The 23,830-nt window shown below is 42.8% G+C and overlaps 1 protein-coding gene across 2 annotated transcripts in view; it reads left to right on the forward strand.

Annotated features, from left to right (window-relative positions):
* The first annotated feature begins 20,857 nt into the window (after positions 1-20,857).
* Positions 20,858-23,830, forward strand: part of SPATA6 (spermatogenesis associated 6) — a 149,403-nt gene continuing 146,430 nt past the window's right edge. For both annotated transcript variants that reach the window (XM_080802565.1, XM_080802564.1), the window contains exon 1: positions 20,858-21,113. In XM_080802565.1, coding sequence (XP_080658691.1) covers positions 21,063-21,113 — 51 coding nt within the window. In that variant the 5' untranslated portion in view covers positions 20,858-21,062. The remainder of the gene's footprint in view (positions 21,114-23,830) is intronic.

The following is a 23,830-nucleotide window of genomic DNA, read 5'->3' on the forward strand; positions in this document are numbered from 1 at the left end:
CATTAGGATTTCGAGCTATCGTGCTATTCTCTCCCCTGGTTGCTGCTTACACATCTTCTCCTCAGAGAGCCTTCCCTGAACACCCAACACCAATCAACCAACTGTGGCTGCCTGGTCTATTTCAGCATATGTATCTTACCAGGGTGTTCAGACTACTTGACATTTTCTGCTCTTCAGGTCTGTTTACTGTGATGTTACAAAAAGAAGTGGACCAATGTGACATTCCATGAATAGTCCAAACACTCAGGGCCCCTCCTGACTATACTGTAACAGAGAAAAAGAACATGAACATAGCTCTGAGGCAAGACTGACTATGCACAGCTGTCGTAAGGGAATGTTCTTGCTTCTGATATTTTTCTATGATGGGGATTAAAAGAATATATTTACTGGGCCAGTAGCCCATACCAAATGCCAGAGGCTGTTTTGGTGTGTTCTAGGAAACCCAACCAGTAAAACATCCTGCATAATTGCTATTAGGCTATCACTTGCTTGCATTTATAGTAACCTACTATCTTCTACCACAATCACATCTTTTTGGTTAGGGCTCAGGATGGTGACTTAAATGGAAGTATGATAAGGATCACTACTCCCACTTCTTCTAATAGCTACCATTTTGCTAGAAGCAGTACTGCTTTACATGTATTATCTTGCTAGGGTGGTGTACAATTTTAGGGACGGGAACATTCCCTTTCCCACCATACTGATTCTTGCTCCACAGATCATGAAATGAACATGAGATTTCTGCAGGCTCCTGAGTATGTCCGTCTCAATCATGTACTTGGGAAATGACCACATTGGATCTACTATGAAATGGATCAGGACTCAGCTTATTCCCAGCTTCCCTAGGTCTCCACTCTAATAAGAAGCCATGCTGGTATTTGAGGTTTTCTGGGAACTTTTCCATTCAGATCCTATATTTAGCAGCCCTCAAAAGAGCTCTCTGGCATTCAGTACTCTGGAAAATGGCTATGGGTCCCTTTGGAGGAAGATTGGGGTAAACACTTCCTGTGGTGGTAGAGGGTCCTTCCTAAAGGGAACCTGGATCTGAGAACTGGCTGAAGTCTGGAAACTGGGAAGAATCATGATTTTTCCTTCTGGCAGCAGACATCAGCCTTCAGCATATGTGATTTCAACCTTTTTGCTTAAGTCAAGAAAAACCCTTATTGTCTGCCCATTCATCTCACTACTTTGCCACAGGTCCCAGTGGGTCAGGACTACGTAGTCACCACTGTGGCTTTGGTGCCCATTACACAATGACATCTACCTTCACTTTGAATACCCAAGTATCAAACCTGGTCTGTTATTCCAGAATGCTGTCATGCTCATTAATATTAGGGGAAGTTTGATAACAGCATCCCCCAGTTTGTGGTGGTGCATATTAACCAGATGAATAATCTCTTTGTTTCCTAAAGCTGGTCCTTTGAAAAGAATCAATAAAATTGATAAAGCTCTGGCTGGACTCATCAGAAAAAGAAAAGGTGAGAGGACACAAACCACCAACATCAGGACCAAAAAAGAGGATAAGAGTACAGATCCTTGAAATAGTAAGGGATGATTAGGAAATACTGTGAAATATTTTATGTCAATAAATACGACAAATTAGATGAAATCCAAAAATTTTATGAGAAACACAAACTACCAAAGCTTACCAAGAGAAAAATGGATCACCCAAATAGTTCTGTATTGTATTAAAGCAATTTATTTTATAGTTAAAAGCTTTGCAACAAACACACATCCAGGCCAGGATGGTTTCACTGGTGAATTCTATCAAACATGTGAGGAAGAAATAATACCAGTTCTCCACCAACTCCTCTGGCAAGTAGAAGTTCATTCATGTGGTAATATTACCCTGATTTTAGAAAAACAAACAACAAAAGGTATTTAAGGAAAGAAGACTACAGACCAATATGTCTTTTGAATACAGATATAAAATATCTTTAATAAGAAGCTAGCAAATCAAACACAGCACTGTATAAAAAGGATGAGACATTTTGATCAAGTCTGGTACATGCCTGGAATGCAAGCTTGGATTTTAACATTTGAAACCAGTATAATTCACTCTCTTAGTAGAATAAAAAAAGAAAATCTTATGATCCTCTTAATGGATGCAGAGAAAGCACTGATAAAAATCCAGCCCTATTCATAGTTAAAACCAAAAAACAAAAGCCTCTCAGCAAACTATTGGCAAACCTAATAAAGAGCATCTAGTGTGAATTTTTTTTCCCCACCAAACAGGCCTAGAGACAATTTCCAACCCAGTAGCAATGAGCATCCCTGGTGCTTACATTGTGGTCTTAAAATACCATCTCTCAATAAGAGAAATCAGTCATTTTCAGAGAAATGGCTGATCCTGGGGTGGAGGCAGGAAGTATACTAGATGAACCTGGAACATCCTGTCATACCAGAGAGCAAAAATGCTATCAATACTGGTAAAATCTAATATAAAGGACTCAGGAGTCAACTTATGAGACTCACAATGGTTAAACAAGGGACAGCCAATAGGATAACAATCATAATGACTGGAAAACAAAACAAAACTAGCCCACTTTTGTAGAACGATAGGAAACTTCATTAGCTTAGAAAACTCATTATCTTGAAAACTAGTACATAGAGGAGAAAAATGAAAAATTTATCTCACCTTTTCTATGTGAACTGGAAAATGTGCTCACATCAAAATGAGAGAAAACTAGGAGTGCCTGGCTGGCTCGGTCATTGATTAAGTTTTACCAGTGCTTTATTGTGTATGAAATGATTCAGGTATTTCCTGGTCTGGTAGAGACTGTTAGTTTTTGCATTCCCTTTGTTCCCTTAAAATCCTTAACCACTGAGGTTTTTGCATTTCTCTGTAATTCTGGTATCTTCAAGGAAGTTATGCCAGAAGTGAGCTTAGATAGCAGAGTTTGTAGGGCAGAGATCACAGAAAATAGTGGGTGGCATAAAATGACTTCTCTTATGTCACAAAATCTATGTCTCATCTTTCTTTTCCTGGGGACCCCTACCTCTTTCTGCTTACACCTTGAGGGACTCTATAGATTTGCAGAGATAGCTGAGAGTTAGGTCTCTTGGTGAATGGGTCTTTCAGATAACCAAGGGAACTATACTAAGAAATGCTATGCTTCATACCCATAACCTTGATGCGAAATAAACCTGTTTGCTTCTGCTAATATTTGCATAAACGTGATCATCCGACTGCAAAATAATAAACCTTCTTTACAGCAAGGATCATCATACTCATTTAATAGATGAGGACTATGTAGACATGGTTTGTTCAATTTCCATTCATTTCACTTGTTTTCAGATGTGTAGCAGCCAAGCCAGTGGATGTTTTACCCCCACTTTCAACTCTAGAGGGGGGTGTTGATTAGTCTAGGAAGGGCAATTTCTTTCTGAGAGAGCCACTTAGTAAGTATTTTAGGAGTTGCAGGCCATGAGATCTCTGGCCCCATTACTCAACCCTGTCGATATAGCATAAAAGCAGCTATAGACAATCCATACATGAATGAACATGGCTGTGTTCCAAAACAACATTAGCTACAAAATCACAGACTTGGTCTGTGGCCCATAGCTTGCTGACCTCTAACTGAGAGCAGCTTTTCTCAACTAGGTTCCTCATCTGAACTACCCAACACAGAAAATTATTTGAATGGCTATGCTCTCAAATTCTCCCAAGGATGCCAAAGATCTAGAGCAATGGTTCTCAACCTGTGGTGCTCAATCCTGCTGCATTAGCTTTATCTGGGAAATTGATAGGATTGTAAAGTCTCAGGACCAATTCCTGAATCAGAAACTCTGGGAGTGGGGCTTAGCAATCGGCACTTTAACAAACCCTCCAGGGGATTCTGTACACTCAAGTTTGAGAACCATTGCTCATAGTCTAGAATCTACACCACTAATCAAGAAAAATTCTTCCCATTGCCACAGGGGGTATAGTTAAATTCAGTGGTATAGCTATTCCATAAATGGAATTGCCCTAATCACAGGGATTGCTTTGGAAGTGATCCAAGATGGGGAAATTTTTCAAAATATTTAACAACCAGCATAGCAAGGACTCCAACAATCAGAATAGGTACCAGCCATGGCACCAGAACAGGGTTCTAAAGGCCCCCTCTTATGCCAGGCTCTAATCCTTTCCTTGCTGAATCACAGAGAAGTCTACAGAGTTCTGGGGGAAGAGCCAGAAAGACCAGGTAGGAAGTGAGAGAGGTTTATGGGGGAAGCATTTATTGAGGAAGTAGCTATTTACCAGCTGCAAATGTGAAGAAGCAAATTTTGCCCCTCAATTTGCATCTCTTTGGCATATTGATTATTTTTTGAGCCGGTTATTTTTAGGAAACTGTGAACACAGGAGAAGCTCTGAAAACCACAAAGTTAACCTTTTTTTAAGAGACATTTACATATACAAGGGAAATCTGTATTTATAAAGTTGTCTCCCTCGCTGTACCAGGAGGAGGAGGATGACTAAATCTAAAAACTATCATAAATGAAAATGGCAGAGACTTAAATTTACATAACAGCCTTATTCCTGTTTATTGCTATTGTTTTTTTGATAACCTCTCATAACTGACTCCCCACTCCTAACATCCTCCTTTACGTTTAGATATTTTGCAGAGTTACTCAGTTTTCCGGGGTCTCTCCCACATGCACAGGAGGTATACATGTTATTGAACTTTTGTTTGTTTTTCTACTGTTAATCTGTCTCATGTCAATTTAATTCTTAGACCAGCTAGAAGACTCTTGAAAGGTAGAGGGAAATTTTTCCTCCCCAACATATGGAAGTGTTTCACTCTTTTAACAACTGGTACAGCCGTACCTGTGCATACCAGCTGCAAAGCTGTCCTGGTTCAACAAGGCACAAGCCTCAATATTTCCCATCAGTGATTGTAGAAACAGCAACCAGCCCCCTCACCCCTGCATGTGATAAGTATGTAATCCATGAAAATATCAACCTAAAGGTGAAGCTAACCCAGGGAATGGACACAGCTGAAAGAATCAAAGGCAAATGGAGCTGCAGCCCCGAAGGAGCCACTCAAACTCATCCCTCTTTTGGGTACTCCATTCACCTGACTCAGTTGGAGTTGAATTTTCTGGCTTTTGTATCTGAAACCATGAAAAGAGGCCCAGAGAGTATAATAAGGAAAATCTTCTGAGGAAAATGTTTCTGAGGGCTTGATTGAACTGCTGTCCTTTCTTCCTAAAGATTTGGATAAGGCAGACCCTCCCTTCTTCATCGGAGTGTCTGGTGGGGAACAGCTCAGACACCCTTTGCCCCAGTGCTTGTTTATTAGTGGAATGCATCTGATCAGAGAGGCCCGCCTGACAAGTTCATTACATATCAATTTAATTAGCTGATTTACATTTAATTTACATTTCAATTAATGTCTTTAGCAACAAAACGCTGCCTTAATAGGGTAATTGCCTGTTAGGCAATATGTAAAAGAATAAATAGTCGCATTCTGAGGAAGAATTCCCATTTTCAATTTTTTATTACCATAAATAACTGAAATAATTATTGCTCTTAAGGGCCACGTCCTCGTTTCCTTCTGGGCCTAATTATAAAGACTTAGTACCTCATTAAGCAAAATGGTTTTAGAGTCACAGAAAAACATTACTTGAATCGTGACTCATTAGTTTCGACAAAAGAGGGAAAACTGTGGTAGCAGGCACATTTGGGGGGCTGGGGGATTTGACAGTTAATATAGGCAAGCTTTGTCCTCCCTAAGCCACATCATGATAGCAGAAGGTGTTTCTGTTCTGCACACCTGTTGGGATATTGATCTGAGGGATATACAAATAGCCTCTTTTAAGTATTTCTGGAGATGAGAAGCTCACTCGCTGTCTCTTTAGGCAGACATTATAGACCTCTGGATTTTAAAATTTCTCTCTTATGTTAAAATCTGCCATCCCCTTTGAACCAACTGTGGTAGGTGTCTGCCAGGGAAGATATTTTACCGGGGATATGATTATTACAAAACCATAATTGTGCAATAAGAGAAACTGACCACACAAAATACATGGAATAGAAATGAGGTGGAAACCGTAGAAAGGAAAGCAAACGATCTGAGAAATGCGGAGAATGAGATTCCGTATTTTTTTTTTTTTAAAGAGGTATCCTTTTTTTTTTTTTTTTTTTTAAGATTTTATTTATTTATTTGATAGACAGAGATCACAAGTAGGCAGAGAGGAGAGGCAGGTAGAGAGAGAGGAGGAAGCAGGCTCCCTGCCGAGCAGAGAGCCCGATGTGGGGCTCGATCCCGGGACCGTAGGATCATGACCTGAGTTGAAGGCAGAGGCTTAACCCACTGAGCCACCCAGGCGCCCCTAATGAGATTCCGTATTTTGAGAGTTCACAAGGAAATGCTGCCATACACCCAAAGGTGAATAGTAGGGGAGGGTTGAGGGAGGTTTGGGTCTGAAGAATCAGACACCAGTCACAGTGCAAATGGGCTCCCTTATTCCTTGAAAAGTGGCTGGGTGTTTTAGCTGAAAGGACAAATGCTAAGAATTGAAAACTTCAGGGCCAAAGTAGGGGGTTCCTGAGGCTAGGTTGATCCTCAGAGATCCACCACCATCATTGCTGTCAACTCCACAGCTGGCCCGCGGCGTTTTTCTGTACTCTGTCGGGCTGTCCTCAACAGTGCCACCGTGTGGGAGCAAGGTGGAACAGCAGGAGAGGAAGAGCCACCCTCGGTTCTGTCTCCATTGGACTGTGAAAGCCTAACACATGTGGTTTGAATTTGATCTGCAGTCAGAGAAATGAAGAAAGACTCAGGAAGGAAATACTGGACTTCCAGGAAATAACTCATCTAAGAGCTGAAGGAAGCGAGAATTTTTCTTATTATTTAATCGGGGAAAAAAGTGACCATATTTGCACCCTAACATTTTGGAAGTTTTCATTCCAATTATATGATCCCTGGTGCTAGCTTTCCCCTCTCTCCCACTGGAACCACTTTAGAAATTAAATGACAGGATTTAGGTCCCTTGGTCCCCCTTAGCTCACTCCTGAAGCTCATTTTCAAGATAAATACTTCTAAACACTCTTTTCTTTTTGGGGGGGGGAGGGGATAGATTTTCAGATCCATTGACACTTAGCCACTCTTGTCTGGAAGTTATCAGATTTATGCATGGCCTTTAAAAAGCAGATACCAAAATCTGCAGGCAAATTCCAGAACTGCTCAAAGCAAGGCGGGGTAAAGGAGGCTGTCAGGATGGGGTCCTCACCTCACCTCCCTTTACCTTCCTGGTATTTATCTGGTAAGTTGCTAGCAGGGAGTCTCAGCCCTACCAGATCCAATGCTCTTTTTTAATGGCAAGTATTTTGCAACACTTCCTTTCCTATATGAAATTCACAGAAGATATGACTTGCCTACATGCACAACTTCTTAAAAAAAAAAGTATATAATTCTATCTGTAAGATAAAGTAGAAATAAAAGAGAAGCAATGTATAATAGAATAATCTGTATTTCCATATGTAAATGTGCTGGCACATAAACAGATGCAATGAAGCAGCACATGCTTTCATCTCTTTATCAAATTACCTGACTGGAAGAACTGCAAATGCAAGCCGGCTCAGTCAGGTGTGCTGAACTAGTGATTCAAGCACCACCGCTAGCTGAAAGCGATGTGCTTTTCTAAACTCTTGTATGACTCTTTTTAAATTTGTTTGTGTTTGTTTTTTCTTTTTGTACAACCCTTAGTAGAGTTCTGAACAAAATAAAATGGAGACTTCTTTTTTATTTAGGAAAAAAAAAGTTGCATCATTCTGGAAGAACGGACTTGGAGTTTATGTGTGAAGTGAAGTTGGGCTATAGACTCAGATATTTATGAATACATTTTCTTTTCTTTTTTTTTTTAAGATTTTATTTATTTTATTTGACAGCGATTACAAGTAGGCAGAGAGGCAGGCAGAGAGAGGAGGAAGCAGGCTCCCTGCTGAGCAGAGAGCCCGATGGGGCTCGATCCCAGGACCCTGGGAACATGACCTGAGCCGAAGGCAGAGACCCAACCCACTGGGCCACCCAGGTGCCCCTGAATACATTTTCTACCCATGAGAAAATGTGGAGGGACGGGATTTGGGGAGACTGGACAATTCTTCGTTGTGCATGACTACCTGGCATTTCTGTATATTTTCCACTAAGTGCCAGGAGCACCCTCAATTCTTGTGACAGCTTTTTTTTTTTTTTTTTAAGATTTTATTTATTTATTTGACAGACAGAGATCACAAGTAGACAGAGAGGCAGGCAGAGAGAAAGGAGGAAGCAGGCTCCCTGCCAAGCAGAGAGCCCGACATGGGGCTCCATCCCAGGACCCTGAGATCATGATCCGAGCCGAAGGCAGAGGCTTTAACCCACTGAGCCACCCAGGCGCCCCATGACAGCCATTTTTAAAAGACCCACGTATTTCTGAAACACCTACAGGGTGATATTATCTTCAGAGAGCAATGCAGATTTATGCCTCAATTTCCCTCCTTTGTCACCCCAATTCTCTTTTGAACTAAGAATTCTGTCCTGAAGCCTAGCTCCCTGCCTTCCTTTTATTGGTGCCCAGTGGCCTAGGGATATAGGACTAGCCCAGTTCCTATGTTCTCAGCTGTTCCTTACTGCACAGGTTACCCAGGGCTCCCATACAGACTATCATCACACTCTGAAGATCATGCAAACTGCTTTTCCTTGGTTGTGAGTTTCTTTATGGATCATGAGAAGTTCCCGCTTGTCCACTTTGGGAACTGTGGCCCCCCATGCCCGGGTCCCACCCCTGTTACCTCATACACACTATATCTGTGTTCACTCTCAACTGCCAGCACCTGTGGGTCTTTACTTTCTTCCACTGCCAAAACCCACTCCACCCACATGGAAGAACAGACTGGAATTAACACTCAAGCAATGGCTGAGGGGAAATGACAAAGACCTCAGATGGGATGCAATAACTCTAAGGTGTAAATTCCACACTGGCCCCGAGGGATTAAACTCCAGTCTCCCACAATAGTGATTTCACGCCTTTTATTTGGCCTCCTTCTTTCTCTGATAAATGTTTCTGGGATCGTCACCTCAGTAAACTACTTTACTCAAATAATTGTCTGAGGATTCTGGGAAAACCCAAAATAAGCAACTCTGGGAGAGCAGAACTTCCAGGAATCCTTTTTTGTATAAGATCTCCTGGGCCTGTGGTGCCTGGGTGGCTCAGTGGGTTAAAGCCTCTGCCTTTGGCTTGGGTCATGATCTCAGGGTCCTGGGATCAAGCCCTGTATCGGGCTCTCTGCTCAGCAGGGAGCCTGCTTCCTCCTCTCTCTCTCTCTCTCTCTCTCTGCCTGCTTCTCCACCTACTTGTGATCTCTGTCTGTCAAATAAATAAATAAAATCTTTTTAAAAAAATGATATCCTAGGCCTCCTGGAGAGAGAGAGTGAGTGGAGTTTGACCCTGATATAAAGTGTATCTCACAGGATAACCTCCAGGAGGATCCCCAGGTTTCTAAGGAACTCATAGTAAAGTAGGAGGCCTGTGAGTCCTGTCTTGGATTTTTGTAGGTTTGTAGGTTGGCAAGGAGGAATCAGGTGTTTCTCTTGAGACCGGTTGCTACCATTCAACTGCCTTCCACCTTGGCCCTGAAAAACATGAACCACGCTTGTCGAGAATGGATATGAAAATCAGAAATGGCATTTACCTTTGGTAAGCTTTATAATAACTGTTCTCAGTAGGCTGCCAGACCCTCTGAAGTCTGACTGAGAGCATGTTTTCCCCGGCGGGGGGACGCTCATCAGAGGGAGAGCAGAGATGCTGGGCACTAGTAAAGAAACGGCTCTGAAGAACAACAGTAATGGCGGCCAATGCCCATTCGTTTGCGGGGGTAGTAGCCCCAGCGACAAGGCCACCAAGAGGTGGAGTAGAGAGCAGTCCATGTGGCATCCATAGCTGGGCAGCGTCAGTGGATCCTGAGGACTCCCTTAAGCTCCCAGCCCCAGTGGGGAAGGAAGGGACTGGGGCAGGTTCTGAAATCCCAGTGACTCTGCTGAGTGGGAGCTTGAGTCAGAGGCCTGAACTCCTGAGAACTACGCTCTCATTCATCAACAGGACGGGGGTACTATAATCTGATGGAACAAGCGGCACATTTTGCTTTGGTCAGCACATTCCAAAGCTGCCCTGTAACTTCCAACTAGACAGGGGCTTTCTTTCCCTCTTTATAGTTTATTGGCAAAGTATCAAATGTTTTATAGGGCAAATGCCGCCATCCGCCCAGCTGTGCTCAGCGGTTACTGCCAGCGAGCATGCTTCAGTTGGGACTCACACTAGGGTAACTTCGGATTTAAAAGCCTGCCTCTGAATGCATCTCTTCATGCCCTTTAAATGTTGCAAATCAAAGAGGCACACAGGGAAGCGCGGTGATTGGCAAACTTCCTGCCACAGTGATGAGAATGTAGCCCTTTGTGTGGCTAGAAGGGCTAGGGGTGAACCCGGGGAGGAACACAGGCAGCCTACCCAGGAGGCCAGACGTCCCAGCGGACACGCAAAGCAAGGTTTCCGGGTGAGGTCAGGCTGGGGCACTGATGATACTTCACCAACACCCGGCAATATCAGGAATCTCCTTTTCGGGCAAGACTGCTATGGCTCCTGCTCACCCCTCTTCCTTTCCCTCCCTTTCCTGTGTCTTCATCCAGGGAGCACCCAATATAGGACAGACAGACAGCTTTATTGTGGGTTCGGGAGGCTTCAAGGCCCCTGACTTGCATGAGCCCTTCCCCTGGTACCACTGACCACCTACTCATATGTTTTTGTAAATTGCACAAGGGAGAGTTTAATGGCCATCTTCTAAGACCCCGGTCTCTTTCCACTCCAATTTCCCCTCCACCTCACTTGCCTTTACACATGGCAGCCGTAGGCATCTTGGGCATGGCCCTAAAGGGAAGTTAAGTTGAAGCTGGGCTTACAAGGTCATGTTTACATGATTCACAGTCACGTCCCATGTAGAATTCCGCTATTGCTAGCCATCTCTCACATAGGAAAGGCTCCCGGAAACACTGCAACTGCCGTAGTATGGACCCAGCCAATGCCGTGACCCAGAGATACCTGGGCCTCGCCAACCAAGACATCAGCCACACATCAGTGAGTGAGTCCTGTCAATAAAGAGAGTGTGCAGGATGAGTACTGCACCTGGGCAATGCAGATGCCCTGGATTCTTACATCAAGTGATAAAAGAAACTTGATAAAGGTTTCAAAAAAAAAAAATTTAAAAAGCATCTAAGAATTCACCAAACATGACCCATGAGGAGTTGGGAAGCTAAAATCAACTTTGAAGAATTCTGGAAAATAAAGACCCAATTTTGACCAATCATCCTAGGAGAAAGGCTGACTTATCTTTCACAAACATTGTTGTCCTAGGAAAAGGTAATCAAAGAGAAAATGTAGAATATACAAGAAGATTTATAGTGGTTATCTCAGGCAGTTAGTATAAATATAAAGTGATTTTTCTGGATTTTGAGATTTTTAAAATTTTGATTTGTGATCTGTTCCATTTTAAATGTTCACCTTTGTACTTAATTTTCCATTAATAAATTTTATAATCTTTTTTCTTAAAGAGCCCTCCCCAAATTATTAAGCTTTAGGTTCCACAAAACCCAGCACCACCAAGGCACAGTGAGAGCTAGTGGGCATAGAATAACCAAGACCCGGCCCTTGGCTTTAAGAGTTTCACAGGCCACTGGGCCAGCCCAATACATGAACTAACATTCGCATGGAAGTTAGGGGCTTTACCTGACTTCCCACCTCCAACTCAGGTTTTTTTCTTTCATTTCTTTTTTTTTTTTTCCCCTTCCCTTAATTCAGATATTTGTAGGGGCTTACATACCTTGCTTCCTCTCATGGTACTTCCATGTCTTAAGTCTCCCTCACATCTGAGGCATTTTCAGACTTCCCTCCTCCCCACATCCAAACCTTACAACTCACCCCACTTCTTTGTGCGGTTCACAATTGCACTACACTGTCCTGCTTCCATCCTCTGGGTTTCCCTATTCAAGCCTGCACAGAGGTGTGGAAACTGTTTCCAAACAGACAGCTTGAAACAAAATTCCAGAAGAAGAATCAGGCCATCTGCGTCTGTTTCCTTTTTGTCTTTCCACATCTGACTAGCCCACTGAGCTATGTCCTCCTGTGCAGCTTTGACAAAATGATGAGGACATTGAGAACACATAGGAAAATTTAAAGGCAATCATGGGCTGTGCAGAAAAGAGTTCCCTCCAATCCCCCATCCCTGGCTGGCATGTGCTTTCGGTGGTGGAGAGTGACTGGATGAAGAACAGGACCGGCTCTGTCCAAAGTCCAAAATCCAAAGGCTTTTTCTTCTTCTCAGTATCCACAATGCTGGGTGGCAGGGATTCAATAAATATTCCATGAAGGGAGAAGAGAGAGGGATAGAGGGACATAGCCGCACTGAGATTGCTTTATTTTATAAAAGCCAGCTCCCCAAACCTTTCTGTGTCTTCATTTCAAAGGAATCTTCCACTTTTCTGTGTACGTGTTATTTGTCCTTCTATCAGGCTCTAAGGAAGATGTGTTAGTCTATTTGTTCAAGGCCGATCCCTCCACCTATGCCTTCAGAGTCCCCTAGAACAGAGCTCGCATAATTCTCTTCCTGCTTCCGGGTTTCAGCCTCTAATTCTCTACTTCCTCTTTTTGCTCAGTCTACGACCATACTCAACCTTCCTCCATCCTTAAGATCACAGCCCCATCCCTTGTCCACCACCTTCTGGACCATAGCCCTGTGTAACTGCCATCTGCACACTTCCTTTCTTCTGTACCCAGTGTCTCTCCTGCCTTGTCATTCACCCATTAACAGAAACTTATCTAACAAAGGTCACCGATGACCAGGTTCCAAATCCATTAAGTACTTTCCATACTTATCTTACCCAACTCATAACCACATGGGGAACTGATGGTCATTGTGGAAATTCTTCTCTTCGTTGGCTTCCAAGACACTAAACTCGGCCACTTGTTCTTGTGCCTATCCGTGTCTATCCCCTTCAGGGCTTAGAAGGTGATTTCTGGGAATGGAGGCTTTTGTACTCTACATCCTCTCTCTTCCTTTCAAGGACAATAAAGTCACCCCATCTCTAGGCAGACTCTCCCATTTACAATGCTCAGGTTACCATGCTGCAGCATAAGAGGACACCGTCCACTCCACAGTGTATCCCAGATGAGCAAGGGGGAATGCTGTGGGGAGTACGAGCCATGTTGAAGCAGGACTGCAGAGAGCCGAGGCTGAGAAAGCCAGAAGAGAAAAGATGCCGTGAGGGACTGCAGAGGAGGGAGTAAATGTGTTCTAAGCAGCTCCAAACTGTTAAGTGGATCACTGAGTGGAATCTTTAAGGAGGTGGATTTTGTCCCATTGTAAAAGAGAACTTCGTAATACTCACAGTCATGGGGCAGTGGGAAAGAAACCTCATTAACATGCTCTGCTAGCCCATAGGCCATCTTCACATGAATTAGGAAAATATGTGCTTCTACCTGGCCAGCAGCTGGCTGACAAATCCAGTCCTTGCTCACTACTTTGGGCGGGTGCCCTGGTGCAGAGGCTAACTCGCACTGTCTTATGCAGTAACTCCGTGTAAGGCAGTGAGCTTTCTGCCACTTGGAAGCATTCAACCAAGGACTGGAGAATCTGTTTTGGTTCTGTAGGGAATGAGCCTGCTTATAATTCTCTAACCTGGATTACCGAGATGTGCTAGGAGTATGAGGGGGAGAGATGGAGAGGCAGAGCAAGGTGGAGTGGGGGAGAGATGAGAGAGAAGGGAGGTGGAGGAGGGAGAGAGCCAAGGAGGCTGATGATTTTAAGCTTGTGTCCACACATGCCCAAATCCAGCTGCACCTTCCCTGCTTTTTGAGCAAATAATTCCTAGCCGTGTCTGCCACAAGATGTGAATCCCTATCCATATCCCTATCTATGTTTTTTCCTGTCTTGTTTGCTGAGTCCCAAGTTTGTTTCAGGTGGTATCATGGTATGAACCATAAGTCATCTACGCCAGTGGTTCTCGACCTGACTGCACAGTGGAATCCTCACCTGTATGGTTAACATATATATTTAAATTTAAAATATATAATATAAATAATAATATATATTTATACATATATTGTATGTGAAGATATATAATAGTATCTATGATGTATCCATATATAATTGTATGTATGATAATCAGAATATATTATATATATGTGTGTGTGTGTATGTATATATACATACATATGTATATATACATATACATGTAATCAGAACCCTTGGGAATGAAGCCCAGGTATCCGTATTTTTAAAACTTCCCCAGATGATTCTGGTTAGGATTGAGAACCACTGGTTCTCAGTTGTGAACATCCTTTTCCCATTTGTGAAATATTCTGCTTCTGGCCTCCTCTATAGCTGTAGGAGATCATGGGACCTAGAAACCGAAGTCTGTTGGGAGGCTTCTAGAAAGCTTTTATTTTTCTCTAAAAAGGGACAGGCATGACTTCCTAGTTTGTTGGTGCTGCCCTTTCTCCTTTTTCCTGGTGTGAATGTGGACAGTCAGTCTGAAGACAATCAGCTTCGCAAAGAAAAAAAAGCCCTAAAAACAGTGAAAGGACCTGGGCTTTCAAACCAGGTGAGCTTCAGCACTTACCCACCGCACAACATTCCCCACCCCCCCCCCCACCCTGCCCCCACCCCCGGTTCTGACAACCTCTAGACTTCTGGGTATAAGAGATAATTAAATATCTTTATTTTTTAAGCCATCAGTAATTGAGTTTTCTGTTATTTGCAAGTAAAAGCAATTTATCTGGGTATATGTTCTTATGATGAAAGCTATTATGATTTTTTATCCCCTTGAATAAAGAGAAGTACAGCTCATGCTAATGTTCAGAGTTCAGAAAGTGAGTGTTCCTGGAATGAAAATGTGCAATGGATTTGAGATCAATTTTTTTTTTACTGATTTTATTAGGTTGCTTGGGCTGCCATAACAAAGTACCACAGACTGAGAAACTTAAACCACAGCAACTTACTTTCTTAAAGTTTTGGTGGCTGGAAGTCCAGGATCAGCAGTCGCTTTCTCTTGAGGCCCTCCCCTCTCTCCTTAGCTTATGGGTGGCTGTCTTTTCTCTGTGTGTTGTGTGTGTGTGTGTGTGTGTGTGTGTGTGTGTCCCCGAATCCCCTCTTTCTACAAGGACATCATTGGATTGATTAGGACTCACCCTAATGAATTCATCTAACTTTAATGACCTCTTTAAAGATCCTGCTTCCACATACAGTCTCATTTTGAGGTACTGGGGGTTAAGACTTCAACAAACGAATCCTAGGGGGACACAATTCAGTTCATAATACTGGTAATGAAAATTTGGCCAAGAATAGGCTATTTTCACATCTATAAAGCCCTTTTCTTGCCTTAGCAAGTAGCATTCACGGTTCTGGGAATTGGGATGTAGACATCTTTAGGAGGCCGTTACTCAGTTTACCACAAGTACTCAGTGTTCCAGGTGCTTGTAGCTTATTAGTTATGGATAGAAATCTGTGGTACCTACATCAGAATCCCATTCCTCCCGCAACGACTGCATGGATCCAATACCACAAAAGGACCCCTCATTCAGAAATTCCTCCTGATGTAGCTTATACTCAAGGCAATGCTACTGGCCTTCTGGGGAGCCGTATGCATGGGGTCTAGGCCGTTATTTTTCCTGAAATGGAGACCGTCCCCCAGGTCAGAGCAATGCCCCATTCCAGCAGGCTCAGTTTGTAACTAGGGCTCAGAACTTTTAGTTTGTTCTCCTACTCCTTCCTCTTATTTTTCAAAAGAGAGCTGGCCTGTTACATGTCCATTTTCCTTAAGGCTATTATATAAGAAATTGGAAATGACCCTCAATTGCTTATTATTTTCTCAAGCTTAATCAGAGGAATGGAAATCTAATTATTATTGACTGGGCTAGCATATCTTACATAGGGAGACAAGATTAATAAAACAAAACATTCTTCTGAGTATGTCTTATTCTGGTTGCATAGTATATTTCAAGCCCAAACACTTTTCTAAGGAGTACAATTCATATAAGAAAATTCTACATAAGAAAATTATTTTCCTTTAATTAAGGTATAGTTGACACAACATAAGAAAATTCTTATTACAAGATGGTTCCTGCTTGATATTTTTACTTCAAACTATATCAGAAATTTTTATTTTTCTTATTGTTTTTAAATTTTCTTAGGATTAACTTTAAGTGTCTTTTATTCGTATCAGAAAAATTTAAAGTCATTTTAAAGTCTTGTTTCTCCTTGTTTCTCTTAAACTTAAACTTAAATAAGCCCACAGTCAGGTGTTAGAAGTTTAGAAATGGTTTTACTTTATAATATACAGGGTCATCCTGAGAATCAATTTAAATGACAGAAACATGCTTTCAGGAACACACATATCTTTTCAAATGCAAGATCATAATGACATATTATACATAACATCTATTCTATTAATATGACAATCACTGTTGTTACATTTATTCGGTTGTATTGTTTCTTACCTGATGGCCATTTTGTTACTGATAATATTAAAATAATAAATAAGGAGAGGTAGCATTTTATAGCAGGAGAAGGGCAGGCTTCGGTTTAAATTCCTGGGGTACCAGGTACTATCTGTGTAAGTATGGGCATGTTAATTTACTCTGCGATTGCTTCCTCCTTTATTAAATGAGGATATATATACTTTTCTTGTAGAGGTGTTTAAGGTGTATAATAATCTATCTAAAGTACCTTGTACAACGCCTGATATTAAATGAACTGTCAACTGAACAGTTACTATGGCTGTTATTATTGTTAATAGTCTTATGACTAATGAAGACACTGACTTTGTTGGAAATCAATTCCCTTATGGAGACTGAACATGGATGAAAGACAATAGAGATCTTTTTAAAAAAAAATTTTTTTTAAGATTTTATTTATCTATTTGACAGAGAGAGAGAGAAATCACAAGTAGGTGGAGACGCAGGCAGAGAGAGAGAGGAGGAAGCAGGCTCCCCACTGAGCAGAGCGCCCTATGTGGGGCTCAATCCCAGGACCGTGGGATCATGACCTGAGCTGAAGGCAGAGGCTTTAACCCACTGAGCCACCCAGGTATCCTGACAATTGAGATCTTTAAAAATGCCTCTAGCCTTCTGACCATTTGGCCAGGGAAAGTGGCCTCACTTCATAAATGCAAAGTAGATGTATAAAAGGAAAAAAAAAAAAAACACTCTAATTTATTCTCTCAAAGTATTCATCCAATGAGGTAGGATTTCTGGGAAAGATTAAGAGCTTACAATTTTTATTGGACTTATTTCCCATAAAGTTTCATAAAGGATGAAAGGAGGGGAAGTGCAGAAGTGTACTATTTCTGTTTTATCTGCAGCCTGTGATTATAAATCTTCCCGAGACATCATTAATTATAGTGGTGCCATTCACAATATGGGCTGCAATTCGGGCCCATTAGAATTTTCTCCCAAAATTTCATGGCTGGGGCTTAGTAACTGGCAACTGAGTTTTTGTATGAGGCTGAAACTTGAAGGCTATGACAGAGGGGAACATCTTTAAACTAGTTGCTATAGACTGAATGTTTGTGTCCCCTCCAAATTAATATATTGAAATCCTAATACTAATCCCCAATGTGGTGTTACTTGTGGGTAGGGCCCTGGAGAGGTAATTAGGTCATGAGGCTGGAGCCCTCATGAATGCAAACAGTGCTCTTATAAAAGAGACCCTAATGAGCTTTCTCACTCTCTTCCCCTGTGTGAGGATAAAACACTAAAAGGGCCATCTGCAACTCAGAAGAGGGTTCTCACCAGAGCTCAACTATGCTGCACCCTGATCTTGACTTCTAGCTTCCAGAACTGTGAGAAATAAATTTCTATTATTTGTAAGTCACTACGGTGGCCATGGTGTTCTGTTAAAGAGCCCACACTGACAAAGACACGTACTGTGCACAGAAAGCCTAGAAACCTATGAGGGGTTTGCCCAAAAGTTCAAGGCTGAGGGATGAACTTCATAAGCACAATGTGAGATCACCAGAGACTCGCCAGTTTGTGGCTGCTAAGGATTGGGAACAGAACAGAAGTGCTTAGGATCAGGCAGTACTGGGGGTACTGGGAGTACTGAACATTTCATAGTGGAGAGATCTTTTTAATACTTTGTATAATACTTCTGGAATCCAGCTGATACACCAGAAAGTCTGCACTCTAGCAGAAAGAAAAATATCCTAGAGTTAGGCCTGCATTAGACCTGCCTGAACAAAGTCTACAACCAAGCCTGTTGTAGACAGAGTTTGGAAGAGACAGAGTTTGGAAGAGACAGAGTTTGGAAGTTGAGTCCTACTAAGTTAGATGGGCTTTAAGAATATCTTGGGCTTTCCACATATCTGCACTAGTGAAGTATATAACTAAGTCTGTATAAGTTTAAGGTAATCACCCCATAATTAAACTGCCTGCTTAAATAAGAATCAACGCTCTTCAGAGAAAGAACAGAATCCAGGTTCTTACAACGTATTATTCAAAATACCCAGTGTTCAATAAGAAAAATCACTAGACATACACAGAAACAGGAAAATGCAATGCATAGTTATGAAAACATTCAATTAGTAGAAGCAGAACTTGACATGGCACAGATGTTGGGTATAACATATATAGGCTTTAAGGCAGCTATTGTAAATATTTTCAAGGAAATGAAGGATATATTCAAGAGGTAAAGGAAAATAGGGTCCTAATGAGTAACAAATAGGGAATATCAAGTAGTCATGTGAAAACTAAAGAAAAAGACCACATGGACATTTTAGAACTGAATAATACATTAAGTGAAATGAAAAATTCACTGGATGGTGGGAGTGTAGACTGGCAGGGCATTCTGGACAGCAACTTGGAACTTTTTGGTCAAACTAAGACTGTTCATACTCCATGACTTAATTTCTATTCTGCTCATCATATACCATATAGAAAATTTATAAAACTTAAGCACGAACTGGGGAAGATATTTGTTAACACATATAATAGATAAAGAATTAGTAGTCAGGATATATAAAGAACTCCTATAAATCAGTGTGTGAGAGAGAGAGAGCAAGGGAGCATGACAGAAAGCAAGCAAGAGAAAACAATCTAAAAAAATAGCAAGAGAACTAGTACACAGTTCATAAAAAGAAAGTGGCAAGACTAATAAAACCAGGAAAAGGTGCCGAATCTCAAGAATAATAATAATAGATGCAAGACAAATTCACAATGAGATACTTGGACTACACACACTCAAATATACAAACATTAAAAACCTAAACAATACCAAATGTTGGCAAGGATGTGGGAAAATAATTCTTATGCACTCCCAGCAGCAACATAAATTTGTTCAACTACTTTGGAAAACGGTGTGGCATAACCAATTAAAATCTCTCATGTACAACCTAATACCCATTTAATCTACTCCCACTGGAGCATGCGCACACTAATAGATATGTACTAGAAAGTTCATAACATTGTTAGTAATAGCTAAAAATGGAAACAGGGCCAGTGACCATCAATAGTAAAAAGAATAAATAAATATTCACTATACTGGAGTACTATCCAACTATAAAAAACTTCAGCTACACAGCATTGATACTGGGTGAATTCCACAATGTAGTAGTAAGTAAGAGAAGCATGTCACAGAAAAATACAAGTAGTATAATTTCATTTATATAACATCAGCAACAGGAAGCAAATTAAAAACATCTAGTTTAGAAATGTACACATAAGGGGTGTCTGGGTGGCTCAGCTTGTTAAGCATCTGACTCTTGATTTTGGCTCAGGTTATGATCTCAAGGTTGTGAGATCAAGCCCCATGTCTGGCTCCATGCTGGGCTGGAGCCTGCTTAAGATTCCTTCTCTCCCTTTGCCTTTGCCCCCCCACCCCCACCAAATTAAAGAGACACATACATTAATGGCAAAAGTATTTAGAAAAGTAAGGGGATTCGTAAAACAAAAGTCGGGGGTGGGAGTGTGGTTTCTCCCAGGGCAAGGAAGGCAAGCAATGGTTGGGGCATTTCTAAGGTGCTAGTAATGTTCTGTTTCTTAACCTGTGTATTAGTTGCACAGTTATTTGCTTTATTGTTTAAGATGAACATATTTTATACACTTTTTATGTTTAATGTATTTTACAATAAAAATGATTTTTAAAAAGACTGGATTGGACAATCTCTTTGATTCTTGTCATCTTTGATGGTTTATGGCCCAAGCCCTTCCCAAATGGATTTATTGTTGGCTCTGCATTGACAGTCCATTTAAGCAATGTACATTGAGTACAGGTGAATACTCAGTGAATGAGGAAGGTTGAAGGAAGAGGGGGACACATTAACAGAATCACGGAGTAGGAGACTAGGAAGAAGAACATGATCTGATTCACACCTCAGTTCTCAGGGAGGCCACAGATTTTATATGAAAGGTCCTGAGTTCCAGTTCTGGGCAAACCTCTTCTCTAATCTTCAATTTCATCTCATGCTGGCTTTGTAAACTACTGTGAAATTCAAATAAATAATCAATAATAATTACTCTTCTTTTACAGTTGGGGAAACTGAGTCTGCACTAGGACTCTAGTAGCCCAAGGTGCCATCGCCACCTTGGAACTCAGGGCTCCTGAGTCCAACTCCCTGACCTGGGCACTGTCCCACTACGCAAACGGTTAGCTATTCTCTCCTCTGTTTGGCTTTGAGCCCACGGTTTGATGTCACAGAAGAACTGCCCCGCCCCACCTAGCTCCTTCGGAAGCCACGCCTCCCCGCGTGGCACCGCCTCTGGCGTTCGCCGAGCCCCGCCCCCGGCCTCTAGCGTAGGAGTGGCGGCTCCGGCGCTTCCCCGCCCCGCCTCTCTTCCGGCCCCGCCCCTCCTGGCTGCCATGACAACGAGTCCGCGCCCCGCGCACAGCTGCTGCTCGGGCGGGACCCAGGCTGGACCGCGGGCCCCGGCCTGGGGGCCACAGCTGCCACCGCCGCCGCCACCTCGTCTCCTCCCTGTCCCCGCCCCGTCCCGCGTCTCCTCGTCTCACTCGGGCCCGCGGCCGGGGTCCCTCCCCGCCGCCCCACCCCGCGCGGATGCCGAAGGTGAAAGCGCTGCAATGCGCCCTGGCGCTGGAGATCCGCTCTGTGAGTACGGGTCGCGACCTCTCATCACCCCCGCCTGGGTGTCGGCGAGCTTCCGGCATTTACTCGGGGTCGCCTCCCTTGTTCACCTCTTTGAAACCCGAGTCACCTCGAACCAACTTTACCTTCCGAATCAGCCCTCGGGAGCCTTGTGGACCCGCGTCACCTCTGTCTCCTCCTACTTCAAAATCCTGAAGGCCCTCCCACTCCAACCACGCAGAGCTGTCGCCCCCCCCCCCCGCCCCTTCCTGCCCTCCCACCTCGGCTCTCCTCGCTCTATCCCAGCTTCCAGTTGGGGGTCCATCAGATCATTTCCAGACCACTTCAGAAAGCGCCTCCAATTCTGCCCCTAACTTTCCAGTGAATTGGGATGGAGGAGCGTCTCTTTAAATTCCTCTTCTCTGCTCCTATTCTCTAAGAGTCCCGTTTCTGTCCGGTCGTCAAGGGAGACTTTTCTTCCCAAATCACTGCAGGCAGATTCTTTCAGACAGATTTCCAAGCTTCTGATTGGTGAAGGAGCCTTTACTTTCAGTCTTCAATCTGGAATCCTCACACCCAGCAACCAAATTGTGTCAGTATCGCACAGAGCACCTTGCCATCTCCCCCAGGGCCAGCCCCTCAGAAACCATTTCAGGTCCCTGAATCCCTTATCCTTCTTGTCACTCCAGGAAAGGCACCAACTTTTACAGAGAAACTGCTCGTTCTCTGAACTTGCTGGAGAGGACCAGTAACAGTCACTTTCCAGACTTGTTCGAGAGGATCCTGTCCCCAGACCTGCTGTGGAAATCCAGCTGAGGCCTTGAGCCTCCATGTCCTTCCTTAAGTGAGAGAGGTTGGACCTCTCCATGGCATGAGAAATCTGCATCCCTCTTAATCATTTCAGAAGACCCTTCCAATTGTTCTTAAACTCCCTCCTCTTCACTTTTTACAGACCCCTTTCATTCTTGTCTTCAGACAAAGCTCCAGCCTCTCTCTTCTAGAGGAAATCCCCAGAGAACCTTTCCAAACCCCCATTTTAGACATGTCAGCGGTTTGGAGCCAAAAGTCCCCCATTCAGACCCTTTTCTCTCCTTCCACCTCTCCTAAGCCCTCTTATCTCTCAACTCTTTGATTTCCCAGCAAAACTGGGGCAGGTATGTGTGTGTGAGGGTACTTCTGTATCCAACATCACACCTCTCTCTGAGTGCTGCCCCAAGAAGCTCTCCCTACTTCTTCCTGCCCGTGGCTTCTCTCTCCACTTAACCCTGCCTTGGCCATGCCCTGATTTCCTGGCTGTCCTTCCTCCCATTAGAATGAGGCCGCTGTAACACAGTCCGTGTTACCTCCCTGGAGGTCACAAGATTGTTCTAGATCTTTTGTTAGGTCTTAAAGTAGGCAAGACTGGGTAGGGCAGAGTGTGAGGCAGGGTGGAGGTGAAGAATGTTTCTGGCACTCTTGGTTTATCTCTAAAGCCACGGAGATTTTACTCTGCTCTGTGGCAAGCGACAGTGCTCATCGCACAGCTGCCAAAGATTAGCAACTTCTTTGTAAAGATTCCTTTAGCCAAAGAATACAGGAAGCTTCCTAAAGGGTTTGGCCTGGAGCAGTTAGTCAGACTCTTCCTCAGGCACGCCCTGCCTCACCAGACTTTGTTACTGGCTGCTGCTTTCTCTCCCCCCAGCCAATAGGGCTTAGCAGCCCAGTGAGCGCTGCTGCTTCCCCTGCACTGGCAATAGAATCTTCCAGAGGAAGTACTTCGTTGTAACTGATTACTGCCCAAAAGAGTTGCAGAAATACTTTTGATTTCAGTACCTTTCTTCCTCAGTGTTGATTGTACTGCAGAAAGTGACTTACTTTAGTACAATGGAGCTTTGTGTCCCTTGAAGCTGAAGAAACTATGCAGGTGCAAACATTGCTATTTAACTCTTTTCAACAAACACTTGAGTCAGAATTTTACAGTTCTAAGAATCTTAGCTGTCATTGAGTTTAATTCCGTTTCACAAGTGAGGCTTAGCATGGCTAGTTATTTGTTTAGGGTTGTGCAACTCTTTAGGGGCAGCTCTACAACAAGAAGCTAAGTTTTTGGACAGCAGAAAGCCTGTTAGATGGCTCTGATGCTGAGAAGGAGCAAAGAAGACCCATTAGCAACCAGACAAGTTAAGCAAGCTTGATTAATTTGGCCTTGATTGAATAGACGAATTATATGACCATAGATACTCTTAGCATCTTCTTTTAAATTTTAGTGATTTCTTTTCAATTTAATTTTTTATGTTTACATGGTATAAAAGTAAAAACCTACAAAATGATATACTCAGAGCAGTCACACATCCAGCTCTGTCTCCTCAAACTTATTTCCCATCCATACTCATCTGCTGTAGGGAAAGCTACTATGGACATTCATTATTGTAAAACTCTTTCTGTGTGTATTGCCTTTTGAAGAGACCACGCTCAGATATAGAATATCCCATGTCATATTATTGCCTGAATTTTTTTCCCTTTGTGGTAACATTTAATTTGTTCCTGATTCCTGTTAGCTGGAAATTAGATGTTTGGTTTCTGTGTGCCTGTTGAAAGTGACACTCCATTCTCCTCTGCCACCACCCCCTCCACGATTGTGTTTTGCTGTGGTCTTGTATTGGTAGTAATCTCATGTTTAATACTGTGGTAATATGAGAGCAAGAACATATTAAACATGAAAGGCTTTAGTGTATAACACAACATTTTGTGTTGCTCCACAGAGC

Source organism: Martes martes (genome assembly GCF_963455335.1).
Source record: "Martes martes genome assembly, chromosome: 4".
Lineage (NCBI taxonomy): Eukaryota > Metazoa > Chordata > Mammalia > Carnivora > Mustelidae > Martes > Martes martes.